We start from the raw sequence: 22702 nt of genomic DNA, 5'->3' as shown, positions 1-22702 counted from the left end.
AGCCTCAACTACCTGATACATCTACTTCCTGTTTTACAGCCTCAGCCTCAACTACCTGATACATCTACTTCCTGTTTTACAGCCTCCGCACAACTACCTGATACATCTACTTCCTGTTTTACAGCCTCCGCACAACTACCTGATACATCTACTTCCTGTTTTACAGCCTCAGCCTCAACTACCTGATACATCTACTTCCTGTTTTACAGCCTCAGCCTCAACTACCTGATACATCTACTTCCTGTTTTACAGCCTCCGCACAACTACCTGATACATCTACTTCCTGTTTTACAGCCTCAGTCCAACTACCTGATACATCTACTTCCTGTTTTACAGCCTCCGTCCAACTACCTGATACATCTACTTCCTGTTTTACAGCCTCCGCACAACTCCCTGATACATCTACTTCCTGTTTTACAGCCTCAGTCCAACTACCTGATACATCTACTTCCTGTTAGACATGTTTTACAGCCTCAGTCCAACTACCTGGTACATCTACTTCCTGTTTTACAGCCTCAGTCCAACTACCTGGTACATCTACTTCCTGTTTTACAGCCTCAGTCCAACTACCTGACGCATCTACTTCCTGTTAGACATGTTTTACAGCCTCAGTCCAACTACCTGACGCATCTACTTCCTGTTAGACTAGCAGTGTTTAATGTGTCTGTAACATTTGAACAAAGACCCTAAATCTCAGAGACGTTAAGATAGCAGTCTTTCTGTAGACTGTCTACTTCCTGTATTGTGACATCCTGTCCTGTGTGTTTTCAGGTAATGCGGTCCCTGGGCTGGATGCACTGTGCCACTTTCACAGAGAACTGGCTGCCAATCATGTACCCTGCCGACTACACTCCCTTCTAGACGTTCTGTTCACGCACACGCACACGCACACACACACACACACACACACGCACACACACACACACACACACACACACACACGCACACACACACACACACGCACACACACACACACACGCACACATCTGAAAACAGTCAGTGTTTTTTTTTTAACCAAGTCTTGACTGAATGCCTCGGAACAAGGTGGTCGATTTAGAGAAGATTTCAATCCAGACACGTTTCAGAGCTTCTTGTTAAAATAAAAACTCCACTGTCGTTCAGTTGTAGATAGAAAGATGATGAACTGAACGGATTGTTTCCTCTTCATCTCTTGACATTTCTATTCAACGTTCTGAATGTTTAACCCTCCTGAATGAACCCTGTAGACATGCATCATAATAACACATTTATAAACATGCAATATAATTATTATTCTCCTGGATGGATTTTAAATGTCTTTTACAGTAAACAAAGGCTTTTTCTTTGATCATTTTGAGTCGATGTCAAATTTAACCCCCCCTTTTTTTTTTTTTGTGTCAGTCCATTATTCGTGTGTGTGTGTGTGTGTGTGTGTGTGTGTGTGTGTGTGTGTGTGTGTGTGTCCTCTCTTTGGAATCCCTGGAAAGGGACTCTCTCATTGTCAAATTCCACAGTGATCCTGTCCTTGGTTTTGTTTCAACACTTTCACCCCTCCCTGCCTCCCTCCCTCCCTCCCTGCCTGCCTCCCTCCCTGCCTGCCTCCCTCCCTCCCTGCCTCCCTGCCTCCCTCCCTCCCTGCCTCCCTCCCTCCCTCCCTCCCTGCCTGCCTCCCTCCCTGCCTGCCTCCCTCCCTGCCTGCCTCCCTCCCTGCCTCCCTGCCTCCCTCCCTCCCTCCCTCCCTGCCTCCCTGCCTCCCTCCCTGCCTCCCTGCCTCCCTCCCTGCCTCCCTGCCTCCCTCCCTCCCTGCCTGCCTCCCTCCCTGCCTGCCTCCCTCCCTCCCTGCCTGCCTCCCTGCCTCCCTGCCTCCCTCCCTCCCTGCCTCCCTCCCTCCCTGCCTCCCTCCCTCCCTCCCTCCCTGCCTCCCTCCCTCCCTCCCTGCCTGCCTCCCTCCCTCCCTCCCTGCCTGCCTCCCTCCCTGCCTCCCTCCCTCCCTGCCTCCCTCCCTGCCTCCCTCACTCCCTCCCTCCCTCCCTGCCTCCCTCCCTCCCTGCCTCCCTCCTTTCTCTGTACTGTAAATAAAGCATTTGAGGGTTTTTAGTTACGGTCTGAAGTTCAGGGGTTCATCTGTCTCATTCTGTCTTCTCGTTGCCAATGATAGTCTCCTAATGGCCTTAACTTCATAATCAACCACAGGTCGCGCCGTCCACCACTGACTCCAGATCGATCACAACAACCTCTCATATATCTCTCTGGGTGTGGCTCAAACACCACCCTATTCCCTATATAGTGCACTTCTTTTGACTAGAGCCTCCTTATGTGGGTTTCATAGGGCTGTGGTTGAAAGCAGTGCACTATGTAGGGAATAGGTTAACATTTGGGAGGCCATCCTATCTGTTCTCTCTGTTGGGTGTCAAAAGACCTTTCAGATATTATTAATGGATGTATTGTATTTATATTACAACTAAAAAAAACCTTAGGCAATTAACGACAATATTTAACAGAATGTTAAGATTTTAAGGAAATGTACTTTTTAGTATTATTTTATAACCATATTCTTCCTGGGCGACATATGGAAAGTACCAACCTGCAGTTTTGTTATCACAGTAACTGTAATGGAATTAATAAAAAGATTTGGAAGAGTAAATGTTTTGAGTGTAATTACCAGATCCACCAGTCGACTACTTATATCCATAACCCATTATATATTTCACCATAGAAACTGGAACAAGACAGTAAAATGCATATATTTTAATATCAATCCAAACTTTCCAAGTAGATTTTTTTTAAAGAAAAGGGGAAACTGAAGCATTACATCGTGGAACCAACTTTGAGCTTTTTTTTGGGGGGGGGGGGGTCTGTGTTGTACGTGGGACATATTTGGGAGACGGACCGTCGCTAGGCAACAGTCCCGAAACGCGATTGAGAGAACAAAGGATTCCTGAAACTTCAAGTAAGCAACGTTTTACTAACTAGTTAGTTGAATCAGTTTATTAAAGTGAAACTAATGAATTAAAACACAATATAGACCAACGAAGCGACTCAGTCTTATTTCTCTTAACAACGACAGGGGAGGTGCACCGTTCCTGGAGGTACTGCAATACCAGGTCGATGCGTGGAGTGGACGGAGCAAGCCCCTATTCCATCTCCCTGTTCCAAAAATCAATTTAATATATGGTCCCCAGATAGGGGACGTATCAGATATTAAACTGATAAGAACAGATACTACACTTGATCTTAGCCAAAAGGCCGAGAAGCGATACCGCAATGCTTTCGGGAGGAAGTCGCCGTTCTCCGACACGTCAAATTCGATTATGGTTACACCAAAAAATGAGCTCGGTATGTTTTTTTTTATTTTCCATTTAAAAAAAAGATAATGCTTTAAATAAATGTTGTCAATGGATTGGGTGTTGATCAAAGTCAGGAATAACTACGTTTCACTGTTATAAAGTTACACTTTGGTCGGTTATAAAGTCACGTGGTCATCTGCCCTCCACCCTCCAATCAGAAACGAGAGAAAGCGTTGTTAAATTAAAACCAGATCAACAGCTAAATTGGAATAATAATATATTACGGGTGGTGGTGGGGGGACAATATGGAGATAATAATATTGACATAACATTTGATCTTGTATTAAATATATCTGGTATCGTTGCTGCTACAACCGAACTGAAGTAATTGTCCACCTTGTGGCGCCAGAGATCCACCGACCGTCGCTGTTTCCTTCCTGTCCTGTAGTTCAGCAAACTGCATCTCATGTTCAACCACTTGACTTCAATACGTCGTCAACGAAAATAATGTGAACAATAAAAAAAATAGCCTGTCTTTTTTTTGTATCTGTCTGTAGAGCCTTGTATGATCAGGCCATTGTGAGGAGGTCTTCATGAAGTGTCCCTCCTAAATTACTAGATGCCAAACTTCAAAGATGTCCACAGCACTGGACTGCAGTGAGAGAGCCAGGCCTACAGTACGGCCTAAGGACTGGCTTATGGTCCTGGCTGCCTGAATGTTTCCTCCACATAATAAACTAACAAACACAGCACTGGACTGCAGTGAGAGAGCCAGGCCTACAGTACGGCCTAAGGAGCGGGCCTGGCTTATGGTCCTGGCTGCCTGAATGTTTCCTCCACATAACAAACACAGCACTGGACTGCAGTGAGAGAGCCAGGCCTACAGTACGGCCTAAGGAGCGGGCCTGGCTTATGGTCCTGGCTGCCTGAATGTTTCCTCCACATAACAAACACAGCACTGGACTGCAGTGAGAGAGCCAGGCCTACAGTACGGCCTAAGGAGCGGGCCTGGCTTATGGTCCTGGCTGCCTGAATGTTTCCTCCACATAACAAACACAGCACTGGACTGCAGTGAGAGAGCCAGGCCTACAGTACGGCCTACGGAGCGGGCCTGGCTTATGGTCCTGGCTGCCTGAATGTTTCCTCCACATAACAAACACAGCACTGGACTGCAGTGAGAGAGCCAGGCCTACAGTACGGCCTACGGAGCGGGCCTGGCTTATGGTCCTGGCTGCCTGAATGTTTCCTCCACATAACAAACTAACAAACACAGCACTGGACTGCAGTGAGAGAGCCAGGCCTACAGTATGGCCTAAGGACTGGCTTATGGTCCTGGCTGCCTGAATGTTTCCTCCACATAATAAACTAACAAACACAGCACTTTGGAGGCTTACTCAGTCACTACAACAAACTTCATAAAATGCCATTAGGCCTAATGAAGATACTATATATATATATATGTAAGTTACTTGATTGGTGTCTTGTGAATCAACCTGTATGCGCATTAGGATTGAATATTTCCCCGGGATTATAGGATAATAAATCACTTTTCTCCCAGGTAACCTGGTAGTTTCCATCCAAACTGGAAGTGTCATTCAAAAGCATTATAAGGTATATAAATGTGTGGATTTGATGAGAGCTTTGATCAGCATGAACATTATAATCTGATGCTACCTGAGCCTAATGAGACATATAATAAATACATTTTATGAGCCCTACATTAACCACATTTAATGAGCCAAAAACCCCCAAATTATTGTATAACTATTATCCATTAGGTCCACTAGGTCCTCAATTACAATGACTGTACCTGGACTATTTCAAATCAAACTTTATTTGTCACATGCGCCGAATACAGCAGGTGTAGGTAGACCTTACCGTGAAATGCTGACTTACAAGCCCTTTAACAAACAATGCAGTTCAAGAAAGAGTTACGAAAATCTACATTGAACCCCCATCCATTTATATTGTACCCTGCTGCTACTCGCTGTTTATTATCTATGCATAGTCACTTCACCCCCACCTCCATGTACAAATGACCTCTAACCTGTACCCCTGCACTTTGACCTGTATATCGCCTCATTACTAACCTGTACCCCTGCACTTTGACTCGGTACCGGTACCACCTGTATATAGCCTCGTTACTAACCTGTACCCCTGCACTTTGACCTGTATATCGCCTCGTTACTAACCTGTACCCCTGCACTTTGACTCGGTACCGGTACCACCTGTATATAGCCTCGTTACTAACCTGTACCCCTGCACTTTGACCTGTATATCGCCTCGTTACTAACCTGTACCCCTGCACTTTGACTCGGTACCGGTACCACCTGTATATAGCCTCGTTACTAACCTGTACCCCTGCACTTTGACTCGGTACCGGTACTACCTGTATATAGCCTCGTTACTAACCTGTATCCCTGCACTTTGACTCGGTACCGGTACCACCTGTATATAGCCTCGTTACTAACCTGTACCCCTGCACTTTGACTCGGTACCGGTACCACCTGTATATAGCCTCATTACTAACCTGTATCCCTGCACTTTGACTCAGTACCGGTACCCGCCTCTATATAGCCTCGTTACTAACCTGTACCCCTGCACTTTGACTCGGTACCGGTACCACCTGTATATCGCCTCGTTACTAACCTGTACCCCTGCACTTTGACTCGGTACCGGTACCACCTGTATATAGCCTCATTACTAACCTGTACCCCTGCACTTTGACTCAGTACCGGTACCACCTGTATATAGCCTCGTTACTAACCTGTATCCCTGCACTTTGACTCGGTACCGGTACCACCTGTATATAGCCTCATTACTAACCTGTACCCCTGCACTTTGACTCGGTACCGGTACCACCTGTATATCGCCTCATTACTAACCTGTATCCCTGCACTTTGACTCGGTACCGGTACCACCTGTATATAGCCTCGTTACTAACCTGTATCCCTGCACTTTGACTCGGTACCGGTACCACCTGTATATAGCCTCGTTACTAACCTGTATCCCTGCACTTTGACTCGGTACCGGTACCACCTGTATATAGCCTCGTTACTAACCTGTATCCCTGCACTTTGACTCGGTACCGGTACCACCTGTATATAGCCTCATTACTAACCTGTATCCCTGCACTTTGACTCGGTACCGGTACCACCTGTATATCGCCTCGTTACTAACCTGTATCCCTGCACTTTGACTCGGTACCGGTACCACCTGTATATAGCCTCGTTACTAACCTGTATCCCTGCACTTTGACTCAGTACCGGTACCACCTGTATATAGCCTCGTTACTAACCTGTATCCCTGCACTTTGACTCAGTACCGGTACCACCTGTATATAGCCTCATTACTAACCTGTATCCCTGCACTTTGACTCAGTACCGGTACCACCTGTATATCGCCTCGTTATTGTTATTTTATTGTGTTACTTTTTATAATTTTTTTTACTTTAGTTTATTTGGTAAATATCTTCTTAACTCTTTCTTGAAGAAGCATTGGAAATGTAAATCTGTATATTCATCATCTTTAAGCTGAAGATTCCTGGAGTGGTCGGAGCACTAAACCGTGTAGGAGACGGAAACGAGGAGGAAAGTCCATCCGTTATACTGATGTGGTCGGAGCACTAAACCGTGTAGGAGACGGAAACGAGGAGGAAAGTCCATCCGTTATACTGATGTGGTCGGAGCACTAAACCGTGTAGGAGACGGAAACGAGGAGGAAAGTCCATCCGTTATACTGATGTGGTCGGAGCACTAAACCGTGTAGGAGACGGAAACGAGGAGGAAAGTCCATCCGTTATACTGATGTGGTCGGAGCACTAAACCGTGTAGGAGACGGAAACGAGGAGGAAAGTCCATCCGTTATACTGATGTTTGAAGAACAGTATCTGTCTACTCGTGTGATGCTGGGATAAGTAAGATATACAGTGAGAGCTATTGTGAATAAGCCGCTGCAGTGACGAAAATTGATAAAATAATGGCCATGTATCAAGTGTGATGACGACGGAATATTTTCGGTATTTATTAGGATCCCCATTAGCTGCTACAAAAGTATCAGAATTGTTCACTTCTCTCATTGACTTCTCAAACCCCGGGTAGGTTCGCAAGCGTTCTTGGAAATCTCACGTCTCTGGGTTTAGGATCTCTGGCAGTGCGGGAACAGGAAGTTCCCGGCAGGCGCGCATCACTAGAATAAAAGGAAGCGGCCAGAATTGTGCAGTCGAAACGACAACTTTTGCGTCCGTTTCAAATGTATTACTACAGGTAACGTTTAAACTTTAAACGTTCTAATATCGAAAGAACATGTCATAACATGCTAGTTAACAAATACATCAAGGGTTTTATGTGCTAATTTTGTCTCAACCGATTGAGTGAAGAACGTCATGAACTATTTTACAAATCACATAGTTAGAGATTTGAGGTTTGTACAGTATATAATCTCGTCAAGGGAATTTCATAAATAATTTATTTATTTGAGATTTCTGGGTTTGTTATTGGTTTTGTGTCGTTATTGGTTTTGTGTAAAATGAACGAGCTGCTAAACTCTTCGGACTTCAGTGCAGCAGAGAGAGACAATGTCACGGTCCCACTACTGTTGAAGCTAAATGTTATGATAATCCGTTTTCTACATGTCTACCAAGGCCGTAGCCATGGAGTCAACATTAGGGGGGGGGACCAAATCTGCCGGGGGGAAAATCCCCCCCCCACCTGTTCTTGTTTTGTTGTATGTAATGGCAGAGATGTACATTTACGTCATTTAGCAGACACTCTTATCCAGAGCGACTTAAAGTAGTGAGTGCATACATTTAATTTCATTCCTTTTTTTTAATATATATATATATATTTTTTTTTTGTACTGGCCCCCCCGTGGGAATCGAACCCACAACCCTGGCGTTGCAAACACCATGCTCTACCAACTGAGCCACAGGGAAGGCCAGAGATGAGGGATGAAGAAAGTTCAACCAATACCATCACCATATAAACAGACATCTATGCATTGTTATATGAAGACATGTCCAGATATTGTGGCCGAGGTTTAGCAAATTGTTGTTTTTATTTACAAGTAAACTTGGGTGGGCAGCAGGGGCGTTTGCTCTGCTCTCCTCTCCTCATCTCCTCTCCAGTCATCTCTTCTCCTCTCCTCTCGTCCTCTCTTCTCCTCTCCAGTCATCTCTTCTCCTCTCCTCTCGTCCCCTCTTCTCCTCTCCAGCCCTCTCTCCTCTTCTCCTCTCGTCCTCTCTTCTCCTCTCCTCTCGTCCTCTCTTCTCCTCTCCTCTGGTCCTCTCTTCTCCTCTCCTCTCGTCCTCTCTTCTCCTCTCCAGCCCTCTCTTCTCCTCTCCTCTCGTCCTCTCTTCTCCTCTCCAGCCCTCTCTTCTCCTCTCCTCTCGTCCTCTCTTCTCCTCTCCAGCCCTCTCTTCTCCTCTCCTCTGGTCCTCTCTTCTCCTCTCCTCTCGTCCTCTCTTCTCCTCTCCAGCCCTCTCTTCTCCTCTCCTCTGGTCCTATATTCTCTTCTCCTCTCGTCATCTCTTCTCCTCTCCAGTCATCTCTTCTCCTCTCCAGTCATCTCTTCTCCTCTCCTCTGGTCCCCTCTTCTCCTCTCCAGCCCTCTCTTCTCCTCTCCAGTCATCTCTTCTCCTCTCCAGTCATCTCTTCTCCTCTCCTCTGGTCCTATATTCTCCTCTCCAGTCATCTCCTCAACTGTTATCCTGTTATCTCTACCCCTTCTACAGACATTACAACTGTTATCCGGTTATCTCTACCCCTTCTACAGACATTACAACTGTTATCCGGTTATCTCTACCCCTTCTACAGACATTACAACTGTTATCCTGTTATCTCTACCCCTTCTACATACATTACAACTGTTTCTCTTGCTGGACACCCATCCCATCATACCAACCCAACGCTATATTTAGAGATTAGACCATCTGACCCACATCCATCCATTACCCAGTCTCTGTTTACAAGCAGCATGTGTAATAGCAACTTTGAGTCAGTGCTGTGGAGAGACGCACACAATTACCCAGTCTCTGTTTACAAGTAAATGAATCCCAGTGTGTAAATATAGGTTTGACAGAGAGAGTTGTTGCATTAAGTTATGCGAGATGTATTTTCTGGTCACAGCAGCTATTTCTAGTGAGTGTTTTTTACAGTAGCTTGCTGTTTATAAATGGATACCAATGCATACATAATGGAATGTATTATATAACACATTATGGAGCAGGATACATGGGGAATATCTATACATAAACATGGGGAATATCTATACATAAACATGGTGTCATTATGGAGCAGGATACATGGGGAATATCTATACATAAACATGGGGAATATCTATACATAAACATGGTGTCATTATGGAGCAGGATACATGGGGAATATCTATACATAAACATGGGAAATATCTATACATAAACATGGGGAATATCTATACATAAACATGGGGAATATCTATACATAAACATGAGGAATATCTATACATAAACATGGGGAATATCTATACATAAACATGGTGTCATTATGGAGCAGAATACATGGGGAATACCTATACATAAACATAGGGAATATCTATACATAAACATGGGGAATATCTATACATAAACATGGGGAATATCTATACATGAACATGGAGAATATCTATACATAAACATGGAGAATATCTATACATAAACATGGGGAATATCTATACATAAACATGGGGAATATCTATACATAAACATGGTGTCATTATGGAGCAGGATCCATGGGGAATATCTATACATAAACATGGGGAATATCTATACATAAACGTGGTGTCATTATGGAGCAGGATACATGGGGAATATCTATACATAAACATGGGGAATATCTATACATAAACATGGGAAATATCTATACATAAACATGGGGAATATCTATACATAAACATGGGGAATATCTATACATAAACATGGGGAATATCTATACATAAACATGGGGAATATCTATACATAAACATGGGGAATATCTATACATAAAAATGGTGTCATTATGGAGCAGGATACATGGGGAATATCTATACATAAACATGGTGAATATCTATAAATTAACATGGGAAATTTCTATACATAAACATGGGGAATATCTATACATAAACATGGGGAATATCTATACATAAACATGGGGAATATCTATACATAAACATGGTGTCATTATGGAGCAGGATACATGGGGAATATCTATACATAAACATGGGGAATATCTATACATAAACATGGGGAATATCTATACATAAACATGGGGAATATCTATACATAAACATGGGGAATATCTATACATAAACATGGGGAATATCTATACATAAACATGGGGAATATCTATACATAAAAATGGTGCCATTATGGAGCAGGATACATGGGGAATATCTATACATAAACATGGGGAATATCTATAAATTAACATGGGAAATTTCTATACATAAACATGGGGAATATCTATACATAAACATGGGGAATATCTATACATAAACATGGGGAATATCTATACATAAACATGGTGTCATTATGGAGCAGGATACATGGGGAATATCTATACATAAACATGGGGAATATCTATACATAAACATGGGGAATATCTATACATAAACATGGGGAATATCTATACATAAAAATGGTGTCATTATGGAGCAGGATACATGGGGAATATCTATACATAAACATGGGGAATATCTATAAATTAACATGGGAAATTTCTATACATAAACATGGGGAATATCTATACATAAACATGGGGAATATCTATACATAAACATGGGGAATATCTATACATAAACATGGGGAATATCTATAAATTAACATGGGAAATTTCTATACATAAACATGGGGAATATCTATACATAAACATGGTGTCATTATGGAGCAGGATCCATGGGGAATATCTATACATAAACATGGGGAATATCTATACATAAACGTGGTGTCATTATGGAGCAGGATACATGGGGAATATCTATACATAAACATGGGGAATATCTATACATAAACATGGGGAATATCTATACATAAACATGGTGTCATTATAGAGCAGGATACATGGGGAATATCTATACATAAACATGGGGAATATCTATACATAAACATGGGGAATATCTATACATAAACATGGGAAATATCTATACATAAACATGGGGAATATCTATACATAAACATGGGGAATATCTATACATAAACATGGGGAATATCTATACATAAACATGGGGAATATCTATACATAAAAATGGTGTCATTATGGAGCAGGATACATGGGGAATATCTATACATAAACATGGTGAATATCTATAAATTAACATGGGAAATTTCTATACATAAACATGGGGAATATCTATACATAAACATGGGGAATATCTATACATAAACATGGGGAATATCTATACATAAACATGGTGTCATTATGGAGCAGGATACATGGGGACTATCTATACATAAACATGGGGAATATCTATACATAAACATGGGGAATATCTATACATAAACATGGGGAATATCTATACATAAACATGGGGAATATCTATACATAAACATGGGGAATATCTATACATAAACATGGGGAATATCTATACATAAACATGGGGAATATCTATACATAAAAATGGTGCCATTATGGAGCAGGATACATGGGGAATATCTATACATAAACATGGGGAATATCTATAAATTAACATGGGAAATTTCTATACATAAACATGGGGAATATCTATACATAAACATGGGGAATATCTATACATAAACATGGGGAATATCTATACATAAACATGGTGTCATTATGGAGCAGGATACATGGGGAATATCTATACATAAACATGGGGAATATCTATACATAAACATGGGGAATATCTATACATAAACATGGGGAATATCTATACATAAAAATGGTGTCATTATGGAGCAGGATACATGGGGAATATCTATACATAAACATGGGGAATATCTATAAATTAACATGGGAAATTTCTATACATAAACATGGGGAATATCTATACATAAACATGGGGAATATCTATACATAAACATGGGGAATATCTATACATAAACATGGGGAATATCTATACATAAACATGGGGAATATCTATACATAAAAATGGTGTCATTATGGACCAGGATACATGGGGAATATCTATACATAAACATGGGGAATATCTATAAATTAACATGGGAAATTTCTATACATAAACATGGGGAATATCTATACATAAACATGGGGAATATCTATACATAAACATGGGGAATATCTATACATAAACATGGTGTCATTATGGAGCAGGATACATGGGGAATATCTATACATAAACATGGGGAATATCTATACATAAACATGGGGAATATCTATACATAAACATGGGGAATATCTATACATAAACATGGGGAATATCTATACATAAACATGGGGAATATCTATATATAAACATGGTGTCATTATGGAGCAGGATACATGAGGAATATCTATACATAAACATGGGGAATATCTATACATAAACATGGGGAATATCTATACATAAACATGGGGAATATCTATAAATAAACATGGGGAATATCTATACATAAACATGGGGAATATCTATACATAAACATGGGGAATATCTATACATAAACATGGGGAATATCTATACATAAACATGGGGAATATTTATACATAAACATGGGGAATATCTATACATAAACATTGTCCCATTATGGAGCAGGATACATGGGGGGATTTGTAACTCTGACCTCAATTAAAATCTGTTTTGATTTCGTCAACGTTTGGCCTGGATACGAGAATTTGACCTGGATACGCCAGATCTCAGGTTTCTGGTATGACCGTTAAAACCAAATCTAATCCAGCCTGAAAACCTTTTTTGTCGGAGGTCCTTGGTATCCCCCTGCCTCTGTCCTACATAGCTCGGTATGAGGGGGTCTGATGAGGGGGGGACAGGGCTAAAGGAAATGGCTGGTCCACAGAGAGAGGGAGTGATGTCCTACATAGCTCGGTATGAGGGGGTCTGATGAGGGGGGGGGGGACAGGGCTAAAGGAAATGGCTGGTCCACAGAGAGAGGGAGTGATGTCCTACATAGCTCGGTATGAGGGGGTCTGATGGGGGGGGGACAGGGCTAAAGGAAATGGCTGGTCCACAGAGAGAGGGAGTGATGTCAGTATCTGATTCTGTTGTGGTATTGTTGTACTGTGACCTTTTATACTTGTTTTTGACTTGGTAACCAATAGCAGGCCATTTCTAGATTTAACCTATCATAGAGGGCAGAGGTTGCCGGGTAAACTGATTCAAATGGCAGATTGGAGGCAACCCCCATTCCAGTATGTTGTTGTGGTATTGTTGTACTGTGACCGACCCCCATTCCAGTATGTTGTTGTTTGACGTTTCGATTTTCTGACCAGGTCAGTATATACAGTATCTCTCTCTGTCATATATCTGGTATGTTTATTTGAAGAGTTAGCTGGCTAGCTTGTAAAGTGGCGAATTAAAGTAATGTTAGCCTAGCTTTTTCTGTTTAGCTAGTTAAATTAGCTAGTCGTTTAAAAAACAAATTATCCAACCTTTCAAGCTAGCTGTGGAGAGTAAGTTTACAGTATGTTCTTAACTCGGTTACATTTAGTATTATTTTATATAAATATTTTTATTCGGCCACATATGGAAAATACCAACACACTATTTTGTTATCATAGTCACTGTAATGGAATTATGTCACAAATGGGGAAAATAATTCTGAATATAAAGATTTGGAAGACTAATTGTCTACCATTGTGAGTGTGTTATGTATTTCTCGGGTCCACCAGAAGCATACTTACTATATCCATAATTATTATTATTGGTATTATTATTTGACCAAACAAACTGAAACAAGACAGCAAAGTGCAAACATTTTAATATTAATATCAACTATCTAAGTACATGTGTAAAAAACGAAGTAAACAATAAAGCACAACATATAGCAGGTAAGTAGTAAGTAGAACATCAAACATCAACAACTGACATCATCAGTAGTCCATCAACGTCCATTATCATCAGCCAAGATGGCCGTCTTCTGTCTTCAAGCATTTCTCAGAGGAAGAAGAAGAAAAAGACAGGAAGTCTTGGTTACAGTCGGCAGGATGTCGACAGTAGTTCCTCATCCTTCTTTCCGTGATCCCTACCTTTTACACGTGGCCTTGAAGATCTTAACCTCTCCCATCTCAGCCAGCAGGGTGGTGTTGAAGGTGTTCTTGAAGTCCTCAGTGAATACCAGGTTTGTCTTGAGGCGGACCTTGTTGGCCCAGATCAGAGTGGTTCCTGGACAACAGAAGTATTTCATGGTAACCAACAGCTCCTCCAAGTCCAGGTGATACACCACGTCAGCCGCCAGCACGTAGTCATAGCGATAGACGGATCTGGGGTAGGTGCGTTCCACCTCAGGACCCCAGGTTAGAGCTGTCACCTCAGGTGTATATTTAGAGCGCCCTCTGGTGTTTCGGAGTAGGTTGTATCTCAGATTACTAAGGACGTCTGGGAGGTCGGTGGCCGTCACCTGGGCACCTGGGGACACATTACATTAGGAGCTTTTTAAGAAGAAGAAGAAGAAAACTGACTACAAACGACATCTATCACCAGATACAACAGCTGATAGGATTACAGTCTAAAACTCAAAGGTGATCAGTAAGACTTACCCAGTAGACTGGCAACGATAGACACTAATCCTGTCCCTGATCCCAGTTCCAAAACCTGCTTTCCTTTCAGATCTATCACATCAGTATTGGTCTCCAGGTAGTTACATAGAGCCAATGCCTGCAGGGGAGCAAATACATTTTATTACTATGTGTAGCCTATCACCACCTAGTGTTCCATCACATGTGTGTTGCAGGTAGGACCTTTTTAGAGGTCCACCACTAGGTGGCAGTAGTCCATTTGTCTGTTACCCTGTAGAAGAGCATTCTGAACAGGAAGGCGAGAAGACATCTTACCTGTTGTTCCATGTGAGTGTTTGGTGTATTGATTTATCCTGCCCGACAACGCCAAATGTAGTGATTTATCCTGCCGACTACGCCAAATGTAGTGATTTATCCTGCCGACAACTCCAAATGTAGTGATTTATCCTGCCGACTACGCCAAATGTAGTGATTTATCCTGCCCGACAACTCCAAATGTAGTGATTTATCCTGCCGACTACGCCAAATGTAGTGATTTATCCTGCCGAAAACTCCAAATGTAGTGATTTATCCTGCCGACTACGCCAAATGTAGTGATTTATCCTGCCGACAACTCCAAATGTAGCAATTTATCCTGCCGACAACGCCAAATGTAGCCATTTATCCTGCCGACAACGCCAAATGTAGTGATTTATCCTGCCGACTACGCCAAATGTAGTGATTTATCCTGCCGACAACTCCAAATGTAGCAATTTATCCTGCCGACAACGCCAAATGTAGTGATTTATCCTGCCGACAACTCCAAATGTAGCCATTTATCCTGCCGACAACGCCAAATGTAACCATTTATCCTTTCGACAACGACAAATGTAGTGATTTATCCTGCCGACTACTTCAAATGTAACGATTTATCCTGCGAACCATTTCAAATGTAGTGATTTTTCCTGCCGACAACGCCAAATGTAGCCATTTATCCTGCCGACAACGACAAATGTAGTGATTTTTCCTGCCGACAACGCCAAATGTAGTGTAGAACTGTACTCACTGCTGGCCATATCACTCCGCCATGGGAGTCCATTGCCTCTACGATGTTGATTTTGTGCCCAGCATAGAAGTAGACCTCTCTGTCCAGTCGTATCCAGGGGACGTGGGTATTATCCAGCTGGGCATTTCCTGTATCCTTGGTTTCCTTGGTGTCCAACTCCTCTACACAGGAATGGAACAAACCACTCATTCACATTCTAATAGGGATGGATCATACCATTGCTATTTCCTGGGTGTGTACTGACAATGGTAGACTTGTGGTCTTGAATGATTGAGTCTGAGTATCTAGGCGTTAAATAATGGTGTCAACGACTCACCGATAATGTCTTCGTCAGTCACTTCGGTGCTACAGCGGGAGTTAGTGTTTTCTGCACCATCATCATCATCCTCATATCCTTCATCACTATGTTCCAACGTATGTTCCTCCCATGCTTGGCAACTGCCATCACCTGCATCAGCCTCCTCCTCCTCCAAACTGTTGTCTTGTTCCTCTGACCTTTTGTCTGCCTCCGCAACAAACTGCTCAACCCGGACTGGTCTATCCTCCTGCTGGACATTTGAGTCCTGAGTGTCTGCCTCCTCTGCACAAGAAACATAAAGAAGACCACAAGTCAATCCATGAAGAGTAGCTGCTGCATGTGCAGTAGTTAATGGGGATCCTAATAAACTAAACTAATTCAACAACACAATGAGATCACCCCCTGGCCTTTCAGAACTTATATTTACTATATTTACAGTAGGTTGAATGCTCACCAAGACCCCCAAGCTCCGATTCGGAGGTAGAACGTGAGCCAGCAGAATTCTGCTGCTCTTCATCGTCTCTGCAATCCTCCTGAGAGTCTTCCTGGTTTTCTCTGTCCTTCTCCTCTTTCAGTACCTTCTTCTGTGTCTCGTCTTCTTCCTCATTCTCAGTTGTTTCATCTGTCTTAAACTCTTCCTCCATTTCCTGTAAACCATTTCCTGTAAACCTTTCCCATTTCCACTCCTCTGTGACATGTTCTTCCTCCTCTTCTTCCTGTTGTTTTCCTGGGACCAGCTCTGGTTCCTCCTCTGTTTCTCGACACGTGCCCATGAATATGTTTACTTCTCCAATCTCTGCCAGCAGTGTGGTGTTGAAGGTGTTCTGGAAGTTCTCTGTGAAGCTCAGGTCTGTTTTGAGGCGGACCTTGTTGGCCCAGATCAGAGTGGTTCCTGAGGATCACATTACAAATACGCGTCATTTAATGCTTTCATGTGTTATATTGTGGTATCGACTGTACGCTTGTTTATTCCATATTCCACTAGCTTACCTGGTTAAATAAAGGTGAAATAAAAAATAAATAAAATATTCTGGGATTTTTTTTAACTGTTCAATCAATCAATCAATCAATCAATCAATCAACCTGGCCGGCAGAAGTATCTCATGGTGAACAACAGCTCTTCCAGGTAGTCATGGTGATACACCACGTCAGCCGCCAGCACGTAGTCATAGCGATAGACGGATCTGGGGTAGGTGCGTTCCACCTCAGGACCCCAGGACAGAGCTGCAGCTTGGGGAGTGTACCTACAGCGCCCTCTTGTGTTACGGAGTAGGTTGGCTCTCAGGTTACCAATGATCTCTGGTAGGTCTGTAGCTGTGACCCAGGCACCTGGGGACAGGAAGCACTCTGTTAATCAACTAACAGACACACAGGTGGCCAGTACCCAATCAACCCCTAGCCTCTAGTCGTCTAGTGCCGAGGACACCATGCAGATCTGAAAAGATTGGATAGGTGTAAGTGGTATAGAATGCTAGGACCTCCTCCACCTTGCTAGGACCTCCTCCACCTTGATAGGACCTCCTCCACCTTGATAGGACCTCCTCCACCTTGGTAGGACCTCCTCCACCTTGCTAGCCACCTTGATAGGACCTCCTCCACCTTGGTAGGACCTCCTCCACCTTGCTAGCCACCTTGATAGGACCTCCTCCACCTTGATAGGACCTCCTCCACCTTGATAGGACCTCCTCCACCTTGATAGGACCTCCTCCACCTTGATAGGACCTCCTCCACCTTGCCAGGACCTCCTCCACCTTGATAGGACCTCCTCCACCTTGATAGGACCTCCTCCACCTTGATAGGACCTCCTCCACCTTGCTATCCACCTTGCTAGGACCTCCTCCACCTTGCCAGGACCTCCTCCACCTTGCTAGGACCTCCTCTACCTTGATAGGACCTCCTCCACCTTGATAGGACCTCCTCCACCTTGATAGGACCTCCTCTACCTTGATAGGACCTCCTCCACCTTGGTAGGACCTCCTCCACCTTGCTATCCACCTTGCTAGGACCTCCTCCACATTGCCAGGACCTCCTTCACTTTGCTATCCAGCTTGCTAGGACCTCCTCCACATTGCCAGGACCTCCTCCACCTTGATAGTACCTCCTCCACCTTGCTATCCACATTGATAGGACCTCCTCCACCTTGATAGGACCTCCTCCACCTTGCTATCCACCTTGATAGGACCTCCTCCACCTTGCTAGCCACTTTGATAGGACCTCCTCCACCTTGCTATCCACCTTGATAGGACCTCCTCCACCTAGCTAGCCACTTTGATAGGACCTCCTCCACCTTGCTATCCACCAAATAGGACCTCCTCCACCTTGCTAACCACCTTGATAGGACCTCCTCCACCTAGCTAGCCACCTTGGTAGGACCTCCTCCACCTTGCTATCCACCTTGCCAGGACCTCCTCCACCTTGCTAGACACCTTGGTAGGACCTCCTCCACCTTGCTATCCACCTTGGTAGGACCTCCTCCACCTTGCTAGCCACCTTGATAGGCTAGGTAGAAATGTTGCCATATTACTTACACCTCTCCGATCTTCTCAGATGTTCAATATGAGTACATTTAATGCCCAGACTCACCTAGGAGTGTGGCTACAATAGACACTAGGCCAGGGCCTGCTCCTAGCTCCAGCACTGCCTTGTCCACCAGGTTCACCTGCTCAACGTTGGTCTCTAGGTAGTGACACAGAGCCAACGCCTGCAGGCAACCACAGTTACTATAGAAACCATCATTATAGTTGTTAGAACTTCAGCCACAGTTACTATAGAAACCATCATTATAGTTGTTAGAACTTCAACCATAGTTACTATAGAAACCATCATTATAGTTGTTAAAACTTCAGCCATAGTTACTATAGAAACCAACATAATAGTTGTTAGAACTTCAACCATATTTACCATAGAAACCATCATTATAGTTGTTAGAACTTCAACCATAGTTACTATAGAAACCATCATTATAGTTGTTAGAACTTCAACCATAGTTGCTATAGAAACCATCATTATAGTTGTTAGAACTTCAATCATAGTTACTATAGAAACCATCATTATAGTTGTTAGAATTTCTAGTTACTATAGAAACCATCATTATAGTTGTTAGAACTTCTAGTTACTATAGAAACCATCATTATAGTTGTTAGAACTTCAACATCAGTTACTATAGAAACCATCATTAGTTGTTAGAACTTCAACCATAGTTACTATAGAAACCATCATTATAGTTGTTAGAACTTCAACCATAGTTACTATAGAAACCATCATTATAGTTGTTAGAACTTCAACCATAGTTACTATAGATACCATCATTATAGTTGTTTGAACTTCAACCATAGTTACTATAGAAACCATCATTATAGTTGTTAGAACTTCAACCATAGTTACTATAGAAACCATCATTATAGTTGTTAGAACTTCAGCCATAGTTACTATAGAAACCATCATTATAGTTGTTAGAACTTCAACCATAGTTACTATAGAAACCATCATTATAGTTGTTATAACTTCAGCTATAGTTACTATAGAAACCATCATTACAGTTGTTAGAACTTCAACCATAGTTGCTATAGAAACCATCATTATAGTTGTTAGAACTTCAACCATAGTTACTATAGAAACCATCATTATAGTTGTTAGAACTTCAACCATAGTTACTATAGAAACCATCATTATAGTTGTTAGAACTTCAACCATAGTTACTATAGAAACCATCATTATAGTTGTTAGAACTTCAACCATAGTTACTATAGAAACCATCATTACAGTTGTTAGAACTTCAACCATAGTTACTATAGAAACCATCATTATAGTTGTTAGAACTTCAACCATAGTTACTATAGAAACCATCATTAGTTGTTAGAACTTCAACCATAGTTACTATAGAAACCATCATTATAGTTGTTAGAACTTCAACCATAGTTACTATAGAAACCATCATTATAGTTGTTAGAACTTCAACCATAGTTACTATAGAAACCATCATTGTAGTTGTTAGAACTTCAACCATAGTTACTATAGAAACCATCATTATAGTTGTTAGAACTTCAACCATAGTTACTATAGAAACCATCATTATAGTTGTTAGAACATCAAAATGTCAAATTATTATCATCGTGCATCCATCAACCCATCCATCCATCCATCCATCCATCCACCCACCCACCCACCCACCCACCCACCCACCCACGCACCCGCCCACCCATCCATCTCTCCATTCATCCATCCATCCATCCACCCACTCACCCATCCATCCATCCATCCATCCATCCGCCCACCCACCCACCCAGCCATCCATCCATCCATCCATCCATCCGCCCACCCACCCAACCATCCATCCATCCATCCCTCCATCCATCCCTCCATCCATCCATCCACCCATCCATCTCTCCATCCATCCATCCATCCATCCATCCATCCATCCATCCATCCATCCATCCATCCATACATACATCCATCCGCCCACCCACCCATTCATCCATCCACCCATTCATCCATCCATCCATCCCTCAATCCATCCATCCATCCATCCACCCACCAACCCATTCATCCATCCACCCACCCATTCATCCATCCGTCCATCCGTCCATCCATCCATCCATCCATCCGTCGTCATCATCCCCATCTCCAACATTATCATCATCATCCATCTCCATCATATTAATTAATCGTTATCCTACATCCATCCATGAATGTCATGTTCAATAGTAGACTGACTCACCGCTGGCCAGATGACAGCACCGTAAGAGTCCAAGGCCTCAAAGATGCTGATCTCCTGTCCTACGTAGCAGAACACCTCTTTACCAAACTTGGAGTAGGTAGTGGGGGCCCAGGCCTGCTTCTCCTGCTGCTGGGGTTCAGTCTCCTTGGCTTTGTCATCTGATTCCTCTTCACCGTCTATCACTGTTGTCTCGCTATCGTCTTTCTCCTCCTCCTCATCTTCATCTTCCTCCTCTTCGTCTTCCTCATCTTTCTCCTTCTCCTCCTCCTCTACTTTCATGAAAGCAGTGTCCTTCTCATCTTTGTGATTTGTGCCTGAAGGTTCCATAAAAATCTGAGATACGATTATTTTACTTCAACTGCTCTGATATACAGTAGCACTGATTTTGAAATGACAAGTTAGCTACTAATTGTACAGTCAGCACTCTCTTCAGTCTCTCCCACACTTTGTAAACACAGCGTCCAACACTTGAGTTTTTATCTCTCTCCCCCTCTCTCCCTAACTTCACCCCTCCCCGAACCATGTTTGGAAAACAACATATTTTTCCCCGCTTACAGCCTGTCAAAGCTAAGTACTGTAATGAAATCCTTACCCTCTTAGACACCCTTCCACAGCCCTCTTTCATTCCCCATATGGACTGCCTCACAGCGGAGTTGACGAGAGAGCAGAAACGGGCCACTTTTAAATCCTTTATCAAACCAATCCATCACCTACCTACTGCAGTCCTTGGATTTATTTGGGTCGGTGGGTTTTGGGGTCAACCCTCCGCTCTTCTGTCTTGGTTTTTCCATCTCGTATGGATTAATTAAAGTATTTTTCTCTTCTTCTTGTTGAAGATCGTTGTAACTGCGTCTTAGGAAGTCTCAGAGTCGAGGTTTTAAGACTTTATCAGAATCCTGCAGGGTCGTCTCAGAGTCGAGGTTTTAAGACTTTATCGGAATCAGAATCCTTCATCACACCAACCCAACTCTATATTTAGAGACGGAACCATCTGAAACACACACACAAACACATTTTAGATTTAAACAAACAATATTGAAGTCACCGTAAACTGTCAACTCCATCTCCCTGATATACTAAGATAGGATATGAATTTTGGTTCAAATATGTTTATTTTAATTAGGTTTTAGAGTCATGAAGCAACTGAGGACAGGGCCTGAAATTAACACCAGCCACCCGCCAAATGTGGGTAGATTTTTGGCAATGGCGGGTAAAGATGTTTATTTCATCAGTCACGTTGGCGGGTGGTGAGGGGTCAGGGGTCAGGGCTACACAGTGCCAGCATTCCGCTGGCATTTGCAAATTAAAATAAAGTTCAAAAGTCAAGTATGAGCACATTTATGGCAAAATAAACTGTGTAGTAGCCGTTTTTTCAAATGATTTCTGCCATTTTGTTTCATAGCTGGTAATCACACAAAGAATTAGGAATCCTAAAACCCTCGTCGTGCAGCAACACTGCCTGGCTTTTGGGCTTGTGGGCTGTGAGCAGCTGTGAGCACTGTGAGCGAAGTGCTGAAAGACTGATTGTTTTAGAAGCGCTGCCACAGGCATAATAAACGTTGCTCTAATTTACTTGAAAGTGTTTCTTGTCTTGTTCAGCAGCCAGGTTGTTTTTCAGTGTTTCAGTTTGTTTCGACTGCTAGCAAAGAGACGTCAGCTACTAGTCAGAATCTCACAGGCACATTACCACGGTAACCTCCCGTCCTTAAAGGGGCAGCTGAACATTTTTGTTTGTCTGATCTG

At 42.8% G+C, this 22702-nt stretch overlaps 2 protein-coding genes and 1 non-coding gene across 4 annotated transcripts in view; 1 reads left to right on the top strand and 2 right to left on the bottom strand.

The window, feature by feature from the left end:
• LOC106575025 (tripeptidyl-peptidase 2) overlaps positions 1–2623 on the top strand; it is a 74094-nt gene extending 71471 nt beyond the window's left edge. For both annotated transcript variants that reach the window (XM_082963216.1, XM_082963215.1), the window contains one exon: positions 772–2623. In XM_082963216.1, the coding sequence (XP_082819342.1) occupies positions 772–861 (90 nt within the window). In that variant the 3' untranslated portion in view covers positions 862–2623. The remainder of the gene's footprint in view (positions 1–771) is intronic.
• A 423-nt stretch (positions 2624–3046) lies between these two features.
• Positions 3047–3237, bottom strand: LOC123728330 (U2 spliceosomal RNA). The gene has a single exon (XR_006760217.1). It is a non-coding gene; the product is annotated as a U2 spliceosomal RNA (small nuclear RNA).
• Positions 3238–14125: 10888 nt separating this feature from the next.
• LOC106575033 (uncharacterized) lies at positions 14126–21942 on the bottom strand. The gene is made up of 8 exons (XM_082963214.1): positions 20960–21942; positions 18826–18943; positions 17326–17571; positions 16697–17134; positions 16261–16524; positions 15945–16105; positions 14921–15038; positions 14126–14789 (listed from the first exon to the last, which is right to left on the bottom strand). Exons 1-8 carry the CDS (start codon positions 21284–21286, stop codon positions 14407–14409), a joined length of 2055 nt encoding a protein of 684 aa, XP_082819340.1. The 5' UTR covers positions 21287–21942; the 3' UTR covers positions 14126–14406.
• Positions 21943–22702: the final 760 nt, after the last annotated feature.

Source organism: Salmo salar, chromosome 16 (genome assembly GCF_965601325.2).
Source record: "Salmo salar chromosome 16, fSalSal1, whole genome shotgun sequence".
Lineage (NCBI taxonomy): Eukaryota > Metazoa > Chordata > Actinopteri > Salmoniformes > Salmonidae > Salmo > Salmo salar.
Note: the sequence above shows the minus strand (reverse complement) of the source record. Positions and strands in the feature narration are given on the sequence as shown.

Excerpts from the sequence above, each read along its gene's own strand:
- LOC106575033 (XM_082963214.1), bottom strand. The coding sequence starts at position 21,286 with ATGGAACCTTCAGGCACAAATCACAAAGATGAGAAGGACACTGCTTTC. Across the intron at positions 17,572-18,825 it reads TATTGTAGCCACACTCCTAG|GTGCCTGGGTCACAGCTACA; the intron begins GTGAGTCTGGGC and ends TCCTGTCCCCAG. Across the intron at positions 14,790-14,920 it reads TATCGTTGCCAGTCTACTGG|GTGCCCAGGTGACGGCCACC; the intron begins GTAAGTCTTACT and ends ATGTGTCCCCAG.